The 16531-nt window shown below is 33.9% G+C and overlaps 1 protein-coding gene across 1 annotated transcript in view; it reads right to left on the reverse strand.

The window, feature by feature from the left end:
• The window catches only part of LOC145246050 (atrial natriuretic peptide receptor 1-like), a 1007513-nt gene that overhangs the window by 22010 nt on the left and 968972 nt on the right, over positions 1–16531 (reverse strand). Inside the window, exons 14-18 of the mRNA XM_080107893.1 lie at positions 13223–13378; positions 11360–11531; positions 8478–8627; positions 7633–7756; positions 3272–3340 (exon numbers count right to left, since the gene is read on the reverse strand). Of these exons, the coding sequence (XP_079964019.1) occupies positions 3272–3340; positions 7633–7756; positions 8478–8627; positions 11360–11531; positions 13223–13378 (671 nt within the window). The remainder of the gene's footprint in view (positions 1–3271; positions 3341–7632; positions 7757–8477; positions 8628–11359; positions 11532–13222; positions 13379–16531) is intronic.

The raw sequence follows: 16531 nt of genomic DNA on the forward strand, positions 1-16531 counted from the left end.
TTCCAATTCCGTGTGGCAAAATCTGCATTTGTGGTCATATTCTAGAATGCATAGGTCATCAATACCCGGTCTTGAGCAACCATTAAAACCCTTTCCTGATACTGGAGGAGGGTTTCCCTCTTGAGCTAGTCCAAGTATATATATATATATATATATATATTGTTTAAAATATGTGTCTATGTATTCCTGGGAGAGTTCACCTAGAAAATACTTTGCAAGCTGATGTTGGTCCCATTCTCCAAAGTTCCTCTTTTGGAAGATCTCGATATATTTCTGCCGGCTCTTTCTTTCTATTTCTGTGGCAGGCGTGTTTAGTGTTTCAGTCTCATCTGTGAGACAGCCCTGACGAAAAAGTTTGGCCAGTTGGGTGACTGATGTTGTCTCTTGATGTTCATATTCCATTGAGAGCCTGTCCGAGGAACTTTGCAGTTTTGGGAGCTTCTCCGATACTGGCCTGTGCTCACTATTGTTGCCCTATGTTGGTGGTTGATCCCAAGTCCTTCTTCTCCCCTGGACAAATACAGTTTTGGTAGACACTGATTTCTATATTATGAAGCGTTAGTAGCTTCCGTGTCTTTACATCTAGCCGGTTGATGTATTTTTGTGGCCAGTCAATGATAGCAAAGCTATATGTTATTACTGGCATAGCAAACTGGTTTATGGCAGTAATTTTATTTTTATTTGTAAGCTGTGTTTTGCATATCTTCCTCACATGGCATACATACTCTTTGCCAATCTTCTCCCTCTTCGTAACATGTTGCATTTTGCCATTTTCTTCAATGCCAAAGTGCTTATTAAGCTCGGGCTCTTCTAGATCCCTAATGTTGATATCTTCATTTAGCTGCATATTTTCTGTGTGGATCTTCTTCTTGTACACTTGGCACATTTATCCAGGCCAAAATTTATTCCGATGTCATTGGAGGTGTGTACTACCTGCAGAAACTGGTGCAGATCCGTGTGCAGTTTAAGATCATCCATGAAGAGCAGATGGTGTACTCTCTTGCTTGGATATCGATGGCGTCCCAGACTAAAATTATAAGCGCTCGGATTATTATTCAGGAGCTTGCTGAGTGGGTCTATTGCCATACAGAAGAGTAAGGGAGATAAGCTGTCACCTTGGAATATTTTCTTTCTTGATCCTTACTTTAGGGATGATGGTCTTTCCTCCATTAATACCTTAATGATATGGTGGTTTTCCACATCTGAAGGTGAGCTGCCAGTGGTTGTTTAATCACCATGTGCATCTTGTATAACTCAAGGCACTGAAGTAACCGTACATGTGGCACACTGTCAAATGCCTTCTGGTAATCGATCCATGCCATGCTCCAGTTTCTTTGTTTCTTCCTACAGTATTCTAAGATAGTCTTGTTGATCAATAGCTGGTCTTTGGTACCGAGGCATTTTCTCCTGCAACCTGTCAGTTCTTTTTCAAGGTAAGTCCCAAAAGATATGGTTCATATATATCGTCGGCTACCAGACAAGTGAAAAGCTTGTAAGTGGTTATTAGACAGACTGTATTTATTTGGGCATTGTGTCTCCTTGGTCTTAGGTATGAGGCTGATGCCCCCCTCTGTCATTCCAGGTGGTGTTGCTTCTTCACCTTTCAGTATCCTGCTGAAGCAATCACTGTAGTGGCGATGGATTGCAGTCAATTGTTTCAGACAGAAGTTTTGGACATTGTCGATGCCACATGCTTTGTTGTTAGAGAATTGTGCCAGTTTTCTTGTTACTGTACCAGGAGTTATGACTGGCTCTGGCATCTTATGCTTGGTTTCGTTGAGCCTAATAATTACTTCAATCCACTGGGCCTCTTGTTTGTGTGTGTGTATGCGTGCGTATGTTTAAGGTATTGCTTATTAGGTAAAACTGATTTCATCTAGATATAGATTCAGTAGGTGCTGTATCATAACGCAGAGGTAGGTTTCAACTTGGTTGTCTAACCACACTGATGAACTGTAAACAACAAAACAATACTGTTCATAGATTACTATATTGTTTCATCAGTGTAGCCGGTGATAATTGCTGCCTGTCGATATATATATATATATATATATATATATATATATATGTGTGTGTGTGTGCGTGTAGCCATACACGTGTCTCTTCATCATAAAATTGTAACTAATCTCTTTACTTCGATGGTTTTAACAAGATTCTGAAGTTTTCTCGCATTAACCAGATTATTAGACACATTCCTTATTGATGGGGATCGATAAAAATATTTTTTAAGAAGATTATAAATATTTTTATAAATGTTTATGGATTGTAATAACTTGTATATATTACAAAATCTGGAAGAAAAAAAATGAATTTTGATATAACAACCAAGGGAGACAACTTCTAATTCGGTATCAGAGTAATCGCCCTTAAAAGCGATTAAATTTTTTTTCTTAATAATTTTCAGTGTTATGCTTGCAAATAAAATTGGTCATAGTTCACATCTTTTCCACACACACACACACACACACACACACACACACACAGGGGAACATAGTTAAATGTTAATCATAATCCGACCCATTAACATAAAAGAGCTCACGTCTGGTTTCAAAAAAAAATCAGAGCAATGTTGGCAGCTGGTTTGACTGCCCCATACCTAACGTTACAATTTTCAAAGGCAGAAAATGAAAAAAATAATAAAATAAAAAAATAATAAAAAAGACTTCGTTTCACTTCTTACTGTCGATTTGACATTTTCTTCAAATGCCGAGGTTATTTTTCACATGTAACTAATCAATAAACTAACTGATTTGTCTAATTCCTTAAAAAAAAATATGTATGGTGCAGCATACATATTTTTTAAAGGAATTAGATAAATATACGATATATACTGTATAATGCCGGAGCACATTCGTGACCAATGTAAAGCCAATGCTAGGTATTATTGGTTACCATTATGTTTCTGGACTATATTTCGCCAAAGGAGATAACATAATACACTTTTTCTAAATTATATATATTATAAAACATATTTTAAAATGATCAATTACGATATATGATATAATGTATTAAGATAACGGCGGCTAACGCCTGTTTCATCGGCGATTTAACTTATTCGCGTCTCTCTGCAGAATGGAAAGACAAAGTCTCATTGAAAACATGTTTAAAAATAACTTTTATTGATCATCCTCGTTGGTAAGAGTGGGAAAAAGGAGAAGAGGGTTAATTGTAGAATGGGTCAACTCATTACTAAAAAGTAATACGAGCCAGAATTGGGGCTTAAAAAAGATTTACTTGAATGAAGTTGGAATTGAACAAAATAAAATCTTACCTTATAAACATCAAACTGTTCAATGATTGAATCGAACAATGTGTAGAGGTCATTGAGTAAGTCGACAACCTGCAAGTCAAAGATACATATTTGAGTTAAGTATTTAGATAATGTGCACACAGATACACTCAAAATATATTAATAATTATATTAGCATTTAAGCTCGGCGTTGCTTGGGTGTTTGGAGGTGTCTGTTGAGTAAAAAATAAAAATAAAAAGGAAAACAAAGCGGTCAATTTTTAAAAAAATTGACCCCTGTTATGACCCCCTTAACATTTATTGTTTGGAGCTCAAATCAAGTTATTAAGTTAGATCCATGTCTAAGGAACCTATATCGAAAATTTCAAGTGTTTAGACCCCAAATTGTCGGAGGAGTTTGGTAGAGTTCTGAAAGGTCAAATCGTTTAACTTTGACTCCCTTACAGCCCAATTTCTGGCCAAAAACCAATCACATAAATTTTCCCAGATCTCAGTACCCTGTATATTAGATTTCAAGTCTGCAGACTAAAAATAGACAGAGTTATTGTGTAGGGAAATGTACACAGACACACACACATTCACTTTTATAGATATATTGACATATATATATATATATATATATATATGATGTATTATATTGTAAAAAATATTTTAACATGATATATACTGTATTATCTAATTAAACAGGTTTAAATGTATTGATAAAATTACTTTAAACCGAATAAGTTTTCAAAAGTACTCAGTCGAAATATAATTAGGTTAACTTATCTGTGGCAAATAGTCACCAAGAGGGAGTTATTTCCCTTACACTATTATACTCGATAGATGAGCGTTTCGAATTAATTTTTCTCCAATGTAGAGGTGATATCGGAAGCTGACGTAAGATTTGATATCCATCACAAATTTATATATATATATATATATATATATATATATATATATATGAATTCTTCCGACATAACAACTAACGCTCGGAAATCCACACTGATGATTTTTGGGGAAGGTTTTGTGTAGAACCATGCACACATTTTGGTATTACTACTAATCGTTGTAGGTGCAGATGACTGCCATAGGACAGAGTTTGCAGTAGACCGCAAGTTTTTACATTCGAGCTATCTTCTCCTAGATATATTTCTTAACAAAGACTGGGGATGCATCTCTCCCAATGAATTAAAGCATCCCAGATACCAACCTGGAAATTTCTACGACTTGGCGCAGTACAGACAGTGCTTAGCCTTCTCAAATGGTCACTCATCTGGTACAGGCCAGGCTCAACGTTGCTTAACTTCGGTGATCTGGTAAGAACCAATGTGTCAATGTTATTGTGCCATATATATATATATATATATATATATATATATATATTATTGAATAAATGACAAAAGTCTATATTTCAAAGTTCATGATGTTGATCATCTTACAATTTATTCCTTTAATTCAGTTGACATTCACAGTTCTTGACAGTATCTTTTTCGTAGCACAAATTCAAATCATCAGAAGAAATAGCAACAATCAATCCATCAAAAGAGCGTTTTGATATGATTAAAATCCGAAAATTAGAAGAGGAGCTGTTTACATTACGCCATTTTGAATTTAGAAATAAAATAACTAAAACCCATCTATTCGTACTAACAAATTCTACTAATTTATGGATATTCTGCCAGTAATGTTATATTTATTTATTCTTAAATTCATTGTTTATAAATTAATATATCTATATTTACCCAAACAACATCAATAATTATAATCTATTACATATGTTTGCATATACGAAACTAAACAGATCCCCCCCCCCTAAAAACTATTAGGTTGTCCGGAAAATAATGGCCATTTCAGGAAGTCTGTTTTGAAATTGGATTTTATCATAGGATTTTTATTATATTTCAGGTAAACATCAACATGATTATTGATTTATATGTGCTCTTTAATAATTTCTTACTTTTTTCTTTCAGAAAACGTTTTATGAGCGAATGAGCCCATAATTTGGAATATGAGAAAAGAAGACTTACGATTACTTTTCCTGCATAAGTTTAAGCTTGGTAACAATGCTTCTCAAACAACTGCAAATATCAATAGGGCATGGGGAGAAGGAATCACAAGTGATAGAGAAGTACGAAGGTGGCTTCAGAAATTTCGTAGTGGTGATGAGAGCCTTAAAGATGAAGAAGGTAGAGGACGGCCATCTAATCTTGACAATGATAATTTGAGAGTCATTGTTGAGCAAAACCCATGGCAAAGTGTCAGGGAGATGTCTCGGGAACTTGGTGTCAGCAGTTCAACAGTGTTGGACCATCTGAAGCAAATTGGCAAGGTGAAAAAGCTCGATAAATGGGTCCCACATGAGCTCAATGAAAATCAACAAGCTCGACGTTTTGAAGTGTGTTCGATGCTCTTTTTACGAAACATTAATGATCCATTTCTCGACTGAATAGTCACCTGTGACGAAAAGTGGATCCTTTATGATAATCGGAAACGATCAGGTCAATGGCTTGATTGTGATGAACCACCGAAACATTTTCCAAAGCCAAAGTTTCACCAACAAAAGATTATGCTGACTGTTTGGTGGTGTGCAATTGGTGTTATTCATTACAGCTTTCTGGATGCTAATCAGAGCATCACGGCAGAGGTTTACTGCAATCAACTCGAAGAAATGCATCGTCATTTACAAAAATTGAGACCTGCATTAGTGAATAGGCGTGGTCCAATCCTGCTCCACGATAATGCACGGCCTCATGTTGTGAGAATGACACTGCAGAAACTCACAGACTTGGAATAGGAAACTTTACCACATCCTCCTTATTCTCCAGATCTTTCACCCACGGACTACCATTTTTTCAAGCATTTATCCGTTTTTTAAGCAACAAAACTTTCAGATCTAATGCAGAGGTTGAATCTTTTTTCAAAGATTTCTTAGCATCTAAGGCAAAGACTGTTTATCAACGAGGCATAAATGATCTAGTTGATAGATGGCAGAAATGCATGGCTGTTCAAGGATCATACTTTGACTAATTTCAATGTCTAGTGTAACCTATTTGATTAATAAATCCTTTTTCTCTAAAATTGGCCATTATTTTCCAGACAACGTAATACTTTTATTCCAGTTTTCGGTTATATTAGATTATTTATTAATCTTAATTTAAAGTTATACACAAATCAGCTCTCTTAATTGTTATAATCAAATTTATCACTACATAAATTATAATTCTTAGTCTTACTTAATTCTAAACCTATAATTTTATTTAGTCGAAATTTATAAGTTCGCTATATAATTTATTACCATATTTGTTTACCTTAAGCGAATGGAAGGGAATAAATTGTAAGATGGTCAACATCATGGAGTTTGGAATATAGACTTTTGTCATTCATTCATTATACTGCTCTGTAATTACATTGAGCTTCTTAAATAAGGATTGGTAAAATAAAACAAGGAAATAAAGTATATTTCCCCGAATATATATATATATATATATATATATATATATCAATAAATATTAAGCTCTTCTTGTTTTATTTTTATTTTTTTTACATGGGGGTCACCACTTATCAAGGCCCGGAGGCCACTCAGGGATAAGGGTTATTGCGTGTACAGTAATCTATGAGATAGTATTGTAGTAATCATTAGTATTGGAGATTTGATAGGGTGTCTTACTTAAGGGGGCGGTTTGTCAGGAATTTCTTTATGTTGGACTTGAAGACATCCAAGTTGTAGTCAGGTGGGAAACAGGCGACCGGAAGAGAGTTCCACAATCGTGCACTTCTGAGAAAGACGCTCTGCTCATGGAATCTACGTTTGGATTTTGGCACAGATAAAGAGTGGGGAAAATTATTGACAGTAGTTTCAGCCAGACGGGTGTTTCTCGTGAAAGATTTGGGAGGGGGACGAGAGATTGGAGCTCAGACGAGCACTTGCCATGGAAATAACGATAAAACAAGGACAGGCTCGCAACGTCTCTTCTGTGGAAGAGAGGCTGCAGGGAAGAGAAAAGGGCATCCCCCCACTAAACCATGAAGTCTATTTTGTACTCTGTCAAGGCAGGATAGGCTATTTTTAGTAGCTCCTGTCCAGATGTGGCAGCAGTACTCCATCCTTGGACGTACTTGGCGTTTATACAGATAGAGAATTGCATCAGTAGTGAGATATCTTCTGGAGTGGTAGAAGGATCCCACCATTTGCTCAGCGTCCTTGGCAACAGATTTGATGTATGTGTTTCATTTCAGATCAGGAGTAAAAGTCAAATCCAGAAGCTTTTCAAAACATGGAGTCTCTTATATTGTAATTTTATCTTTGTAATCGAGCAATTTGACGGAATTCTTTCCCTAAAACAGTAAAAGTCCTATCAATGGAATTCAAATGTAATTTATCATGCTAATTTCCAACTGACCTCATATGGTGTGCTTTCTGCTGACATGGCAGTGAAGCCACATATATCACTGAAGAAGAGCGTCACGTTCTCAAATTCTTCTGCTCTAACAGTTTCACCTCGAATTAAAGAACTTGCTACAGACCTGGAAATAAAAAAAAAACAATGAAATAAATGCACACATCGACACGCAGTTAGATATATCTGAAGAGGCTGTGATTGATCAGCAAACAGAGAGGCGACTTATATATAACGACGACAAAAAACATATTTTATATAAAAATATGATGAATGGGGCTAATCTCTCTCTCTCTCTATCTATCTATCTATATATATATGTGAGAGAGAGATAGGAAAAGTGACATAGGTTTATATGAGAAAAGTAACTATAGAAACATGCATTATAGGAGATTTTATAAATATTTAAAGAATTATGTAACATGGTTCCTTGCAACGCACACACACACAAATATATACAATAACGCAAATTGGTGCCGTGACCGGAACATTATATAAAATGGCACACACATATATTATTTATTTAATATATGCTGGAAATTTGCCAGCGAAGTGAGTAATGTACATAGATCTGAACAGTTTTTTTACCCCTTAGTCAAGTAATCATCGACAAGCTCATGATCTCAATGGACACAAGTAACTTCTGTTAGATATAATGAACAAATGAATCAATGTTAATAAATATCACTAAAAGCAACAGTATAGGGGAAAATATCAGAAATTGGTGCATTGACCAGGATATATAATATTAAATGATTAAGTTTATTGACCGCATACCTAGACTCTTTTATTTGTAGGATGTAAAATCACACTGTGTACTTCCCAAGAAGGCATTAAAAGGTACTTACTTTGGCAACATGCTGTAAAGTAGGTCTTCGGCCTTCTTTTTCTGTTCCAAGAAGTCTGCAGTTCTCTCTTCGACCAGTGCTTCCAAATTATTGGCATATTGTTCCATACGAGATAATAAGTTATCAAGTAGATTACCTTTATCTCCGTCTCTGTAAAACAGAAAACATAGCTTAATAAACCTTATGAATAGAAAGTAAACAAAACGACATTTTCATTTGCTTATTTAATACCACTTTCAGTGTTTCAGTGTCATTTAATCTTTTACTGAACAAAAACAATTTATAACTGAACAATTTTATATGAATAAACATTTCATAATCAACAATCCTGATATCTCTGGACAACAAACACAGGTAATTCATTTATTTATTGCAGACTACTATTCACATCTTTTAGTTTTTTTCACGACGTTTCGGCCGACTATTTATCTGGTCTTCATCTTCATTCAAAAAATCCAATCGTGATCGCTCTTTGGGGCCCGTGGCGCAGTGGATAGAGACGTTAAATCTCCATGGTTCCAGGTGAGAATTGTCTGAAGATAGCGGTTTCAATCCTACGCAAAGCCAGCCAGAGGCTTAGTTGTCCAAAACGTGGTGAGATGAAAAACAATTATGAAAGGCAGTAATTGCTGAGATTGGGAATTCCTATCCTGTCGCGGTTACCACCTGACGAAGGCCAGAGGAATAGTTACCGAAACTTCATGAAACAACAACTAAAAACATGAGGATAATATTCTGCAATAAATAAATTAATAAATAATACTCATCTCAATAATGAATGCCAATTAATTAAATAATATAAACACAGATAATCTCCAGATGATATCATGAACGAATAAATTAATGCTAAAGCCATGCCCATAACCTTAAATTGACTAGAATTCTTATTCCTTTCTTAGTTAACCCGGACAATTGAAAAAAGCCACATACAATTTTTGAAGGCCGAACAGCTTCAAAAAATTCAAAATTTGACAAAATTTGGCTTTAAAAAGATCAAAGTGACATCACGGGACAAGAATATGAGTGATCTCTCTTTTATGTAGCCTCGTGCTCGAAAAATCATTATAATAATATATGACCATTGTTGATTTGAGAAAAGAACTCGTAGGAATTTTAATATGCAGTGGTTCTTCAATGAAGAAAGAAGTCAGTGAAATCTATATATCTATAAAAGTGAACGTGTCTGTCTGTCTGTCTGTGTACATTTCCCTACGCAATAACTCTGTCAATTTTTAGTCTATAGACTCGAAATTTGAAATACCGGGTACTGAGATTTGGGGAAATCGATGTGACGGGTGTCAGCTAGAAATTTGGCTGTTAAGGGGTCAAATTTCAACGATTTGACCTTTAAGAACTCTACCAAACTCCTCCGACAATTTGGGGTCTAGACACTTGAAATTTTAGATATAGGTTCCTTGAACCTGGATCTAACTTAATAAAGTGATTTGAGCCCGAAACTATAAATTTTAAGGGGTCATAATAGGGGTCAATGTTATAAAAAAGTAACCATTTTTTTTTGTTTTTTTGCTTTTTTTGCACAGCATACACCTTCAAACACCCGAGCAACGCCGGGCACCCCTGCTAGTGTTATATAAAAAAGGAACATTCGAAAGAAACGGAAGAAAACATTGCCTGCCAAGAGGTGCTGACATTAAATACATATATTAAAGATAGTCACACCGTGATTTTATTGTAGCCTAATATTACTTTGGGAGTATTTTATTAGTACTTATTAATTTATCTCATTTAGGTCTTTATATTTAAAGTACAATAGACACTATCTTCATAGAAATGTTAATAAACCCATATTTGCTGCATGTTGTTGCTTTTTCTGTCCCCCCCCCCAAAAAAAACTAATTTTTTGTGCTATCTAGAAAAACACTAGGTTTATCAAAACATATTTGTTGATTCAATATATTTCATATGCAGTGTATTTTCATCGATCAAATATTAACACAATTAAACGGGACGAACGACTCTAAAGCATATAAATAAATAAACAAATAATTATTTTAACTCGGTTATTTAAGGATATTTAACATACAATTTTGTCTTACTTTATTTGATGCGAACAATATAATTTACAAACAAAGTTAAATTCCAATTAAAGCTGTCATGTATACTGTAACTGTTTGAAAGAACAGATACAATGAATGTTTCTACATGTTGTCTATAGATTAGAAGTAAAATGTTCAAATCAGCAATTTCTTCAACCAATGACATCACAAGAAATATTCAGTCCGGAAATCTTGGGTATAGTATAAAAACCTTACACATCATTTTTTAAAACTCTTTTCTCATGTTCGTCTTCCAGAGAAGACACATATGTGCATGACAATATTACCTGGCTCCCTTCGAGCTTCAAAAATTATTCGGCAATTCCATGCACGACTATTAAACATAACGACAGCATATACACACTGCTTACCGAACGCATGCACACAAGTTTGTACACACACGCGCATACATTCACAAACAAACAAAAATGTTCCATAGCAAACACATAAAATTATTCATGCTCATCCATGAACCTACATATTGGGACAGCTGAAATAAACACATGTACTCACTTTTTTCCTTACATGCTAAACAACTATTTCTCTCAGAACTCTCAACTTCTATCAAATATTTATATTTTTTTTTTATTGTTTTCTACTTTTATTCTTTCGTTTGTGATTGGCTTTTCCTCCACACTGCAAATATAAGTCTAAATTATTTCGGAAAAGATAGGAAGACAGTTAGAATGAAGTATAAACGTGCTTTGGCCAATTTATGAACTTTTGTTAAATAAGTTATTAACCCCGTTGGGCAAAAATATGAACCCATAGAAAAAAGTGTTTAGCTCGTTGTAAAAGGCAGGAATTATTAATTCTTGCACATACTTGTTCATTTTACGCATTAGCGTCTTTACCGCTGGAAAATCAGGTCTCTCGTTGGGATCTTCAGCCCAGCACCTTTTGATTAGGTTGACAAGTTCTTCGGAGGGACATTCCGAACAGTCGAGTGTTGGGCGGAAAGCAGGACATAATCCATCTTTTACTTTTTGGTAAATCTCTGGAGAGAGAAAAAAGAACAGAAAAATATAAAAATAAACCTACAGTACTATTATCAAACTAAAGTATTATACATAAGTATGATTTAAAATATTAGGTTTTAGTCAAGCAACTCTATAAATCACTCCGTCATTCGGTCTGTCTGTAACACTTTTGTGCTTGGCTTGTTTGGTTAAGATCAACGGTCTGTTGTTAATAGATGCTGTTCTTAGCTTTTTAAGCATTTCTGGGCCCTTTGGCCAGTTCTTACTACATGCTGTACTTATGTTTGTAATTTTGTGTATAAAGTGGGGGATCACTTTTGTGTATTAATTTAATGTAAAATGATCATCCATTTTACAACCAGTCAATCTCGAAGCCATTCAAGTTGGTTTTGAAGGATTCCAGTTATTTTTTAAGTATTCAAGTCATTGTTAAGGTCATTCAATTCATTAAAGTCATTCTAAGTCATTTACTTTTTATTTATTTAAGTCATTTCAGCCCATTTTTCGGTCATTTTAGTTTATCTTTAAGAATTTCATGTCAATCCTACATTCACGCATTCATTCATTACATGAAAGCACGCGACTAATGCTTAATTTTTTGTGCTATATATATATATATATATGCTACGACGTTTTATAAAATTTGACAGTTCAAAATATATCCAGAAAATTAATCTCCCTATCTAAAGAGAAGCTAAAAAAATCAAAATACATTACTACATATTTCTAAAATAGAATTCTTAAATCTTGATTGTTGTTTCGTTTTATTGTCACTCTCTATTTCTCTTTTTCTCCTTATATATATATATATATATATATATATATATATATAATGTCAATAAATCCATATTCCTCTCTGTCTGTTTGCATGTAGTTCAGAATGACATCATAGCAAATATCAAATTGGAGTTCAGAATTACACCACAATGAATTTTGCAATAATTTTACTGTTCTAATTTTGTTCTTGTTGTAAGTTGCTCCCCCATCAATCGTTTAAGGTTAGCGATGCTGATGATGACATAATACATAGCGAAATATAAGCTGATGTCATAGCAGATGACGTCATATATAAGTGGGGGATAAGATGAAAGTAAACATTCACTGGGCAATGCTGGGCAGCCTGCTATCGATGCCTTTCAATCTCGAAAAACAAAGGATACCTCCTGTAGGGGCAGCTGCGCGTGTAACTGTTGGGCAAGGGTTGTGCAATTCCCGACCACACAGATCTTGAATCGGCATTGGTTGAGTCCAGTGGCAAGGAGAAGTCCAGGACGACTGGAAACAATGCCAAGATAAGCGGAGAACACAGACTACACCTAGAATCCCAAATGGTCACCCATTTAGTACTGACCAGGTTCAACGTTGCTTGATTTCAGTGATCCAGAAGGAACCGGTGTCTCAAATTGATCATGCCGTATTATGCAACTTGCTAATATATATATATATATATATATATATATATATATATATATATATATATATATATACGCATACATACAAATCCGTATTTCCGTCTGTTTGTGTGTTCACAGTATATATATATATATATATATATGCTATGACGTCATACATAATGCATGCAGCGTCATTGAAATACGAATTCTATACACATATAAGCGTCACAGAAATATGATTTATATACGTGTGTGTGTGTATGTGTATGTGTGTACGTGAAAGTTTTCAACGTTTCACAAAAGTAAATACATACCTTGAGTGCTGAGATCCACACCGGCCATATAGAAAACTCCATTTCGATAAATAATTTCTTGACACATGATAGCAAAACTATAAACATCCCCTTTCTGAGTGCCTTGATGTGGAGGAGTATGCATACGTAATAACTCAGGAGCCGTCCACAGTTTACCTGGCAAATACGTCAAAAGAAACATTCGAATATAAAAAAATACATTTATACAACGAACTCGACATAAACACTAATTTGCTTATATTAAGTAAAGAAGTTTTTCACTTGCGATTGTCTTAATGGACAGATCTGATTTTTGAAAGATTTTTCATCTGCAGAAGCGGATTTCCCTCTTTATATAGACTTTTTCACTTCGCTAAAAACGGGTAAAAAGTAATAGCCCGTTGACTTTTTACGAGTACTTTATTGATGGTTAAATATGGTTTAATTTGTACTTATTTTTGACATTAGATTATAATCTTCAACCTTGCTATACAAAATTTCAGCCAGATCGGCTCAGTACTTCTCGAGAAAACCGTTAAAGTACATGTGGTAACTAATGCTTATTGATCCCTAACTGAGCATCGAATGGATATTGTACTACTTAGCTCGCTGCACTTTATTATAACAAAGTCCGTACAAAATTTCAGTCAAATGTTTCTGAAAAAAAAGTAAAACGGACAGACAGACAGACAAAGAGAAATATAATACACACATCTCTATCTCTGTCTGTCTGTCACTCTCTCTATATATAGTAGTAGTTGTAAGCTATAAAAATATATACGGCGATTAAGCTACACAGAATATTCCGCGTTTTATTCTCGTGTGAATTCGTCAGGTTTACAAATTCTCACGAAAATGAAACGTGGAATATTCTGTGTAGAAAATTGCCATATATATTTTATATAATTTACTACCTAGCTCTACCTTCTGCATTGAGCACTGTTGAAGTAAATACTGAAAATTTACACATAAAATTATATTTTCATATATTAATTTATGTGATAAAATTAAGCAGTCATATATATATACATATATATATATATATATATATATATATATATATGATGATTGCAACGTCTTGCAGACGAGTGCCACTCCCTCAGATACTGAAAGTTCATGAGCCCGAAAAAAAGACATAGTCCTGCCAGCGAATTCACATGTTCAAGCAGACATGACACTAAAGACGGTCATTTTTATACATACATATATATACATGCACACACATATATACATTCGTACATACATAATACACAATACGCACACATACATATACATACACACACACATGCAAACATAAACAAGACGGTCATTGGTATACATACATATAAATGTATACATGCATACATATATACATACATACATACATACATGTCTATAAGCATACACTCATATATACCCATATACATACACAATGCATAATACACAAACATACATATACATACCCACATTCATACATACACATATACATCCACATATACAAATACATACACACATATACTTACACATACATATACGTACACATATGTACATATATATACATACACTAACCTACATACACATCCATATATATGCATTAATACACATACACACTTACATGCACACATACAAATACATATACATACATACCTGCATACATACACATACATGCATATACACGCATGCATGCATACCAAACATTTATAAATGTATATATGTACACACACACACCTACAGACACATATACACACATACACATAGATATAAATACATATAAACTCACATGTACATATATAAATATATACACACATACACATATAAACATACACACGCACATACAGACATAGATACATATAATGATGGCAGAATAGTACTTGCATGCATCCAGCATTACAGGCGTACACACGTCACAGCTTTTTTTTTATCGCCACAGGACTTTTTTTCTTTTTTTTTTATAATAGACAAATACCTGAGGGAGTATCTATACAGAGATGGTGTTACAGAGTTTTAGCTTTGTACGACAGCTAAATCTCTCTCTCGGTTCAAAATCTTAACATCCAGCAACAAGCAAGAGCAAGATAGCCAGCAACAAGTCAAACTGCAGACCAGCTTAATGCGGGCACTGGTCTCTCGCTTTGTTGTTTTTTTTTTAATCTTTTTTTAAATAAAAAAAATTTGATTGAGACAAACACTTTTGGAATAGTAACTGACGATGATATAAACAAATTCACACATTTTTTCATGAATAAACTCAGCGACGAAAAGTCAAAATGTAAACATCGCTGAGTTTATATATATATATATATATATATACATACATATATATATACATACATACATAGGCATTATTTCAAGTTGCTCTAGACTTTTCCCTGTAGTGTCAATTCAGGAAATGCTTGCAACCTTGCTTCACTATAATACGTGCAGCTATTGAAACAGAAGGTAGCTGCACGTATTATAGTGAATAGAAGACAGAATGAAGGCGATACTGATAATATGTATAATTATGAATGAAGCAAATTTATTTTACTTTGGCTTTTACTTCACTTTTCAAACAAGGTATCCTCAAAAGATGCATCAACCCTTATAATCTTTTTAGTATCTCATCCAATTGAGTTCAATTGCCAATAAGATAGAAAAATAAAAGACTAAGAATACACATTTAAACATGTGCATCGAATCGAACAACTGAAATGCAAAAAGCATAGAAAACTTGAGGTAATTTCAGAATGGTAATGAAATTAGTCCCAACCCATTTTCTCAAGGCACGTTTCAATATTGTAAAGAAATTGGTCTACAAACGTTATTTGAGTATATCCTTCTCTCCACATGTGTGAGGAATAAGATTGTCTGAATGAAAAAATGCAAAACAGATGAATTGGAAGCAGAGGGAGAGTTAAAGTCACGCATATTGTGGCTTCACAAAGAGAGCGAAAAAATGTCATCACACGCGGCATTATGACTGCAACAGAAGTCAACTGGACAATAAACATAAACTGAACGATTTCAGCAGTCTGACTCAACATAAAAACATATTGTCGATGTGACCCCACACAGTGCCAAGCATGGTCCTAAACAAGTCCGTCCATACAATTCAGCATGATCCCATATATATATATATATATATAATATATATATATATATATATATGTATATATATATATATATATATATGTATATATATATATGTATATATATATATATATATATATATATATGTATATATATATATGTATATATATATATATATATATATATATGTATATATATATATATATATATATATATGTATATATATATATATATATATATATGTATATATATATATATATATATATATATGTATATATATAT

This window comes from Euprymna scolopes, chromosome 23, assembly GCF_053919585.1.
Source record: "Euprymna scolopes isolate OS-2025 chromosome 23, ASM5391958v1, whole genome shotgun sequence".
Taxonomy (NCBI): Eukaryota; Metazoa; Mollusca; class Cephalopoda; order Sepiida; family Sepiolidae; genus Euprymna; species Euprymna scolopes.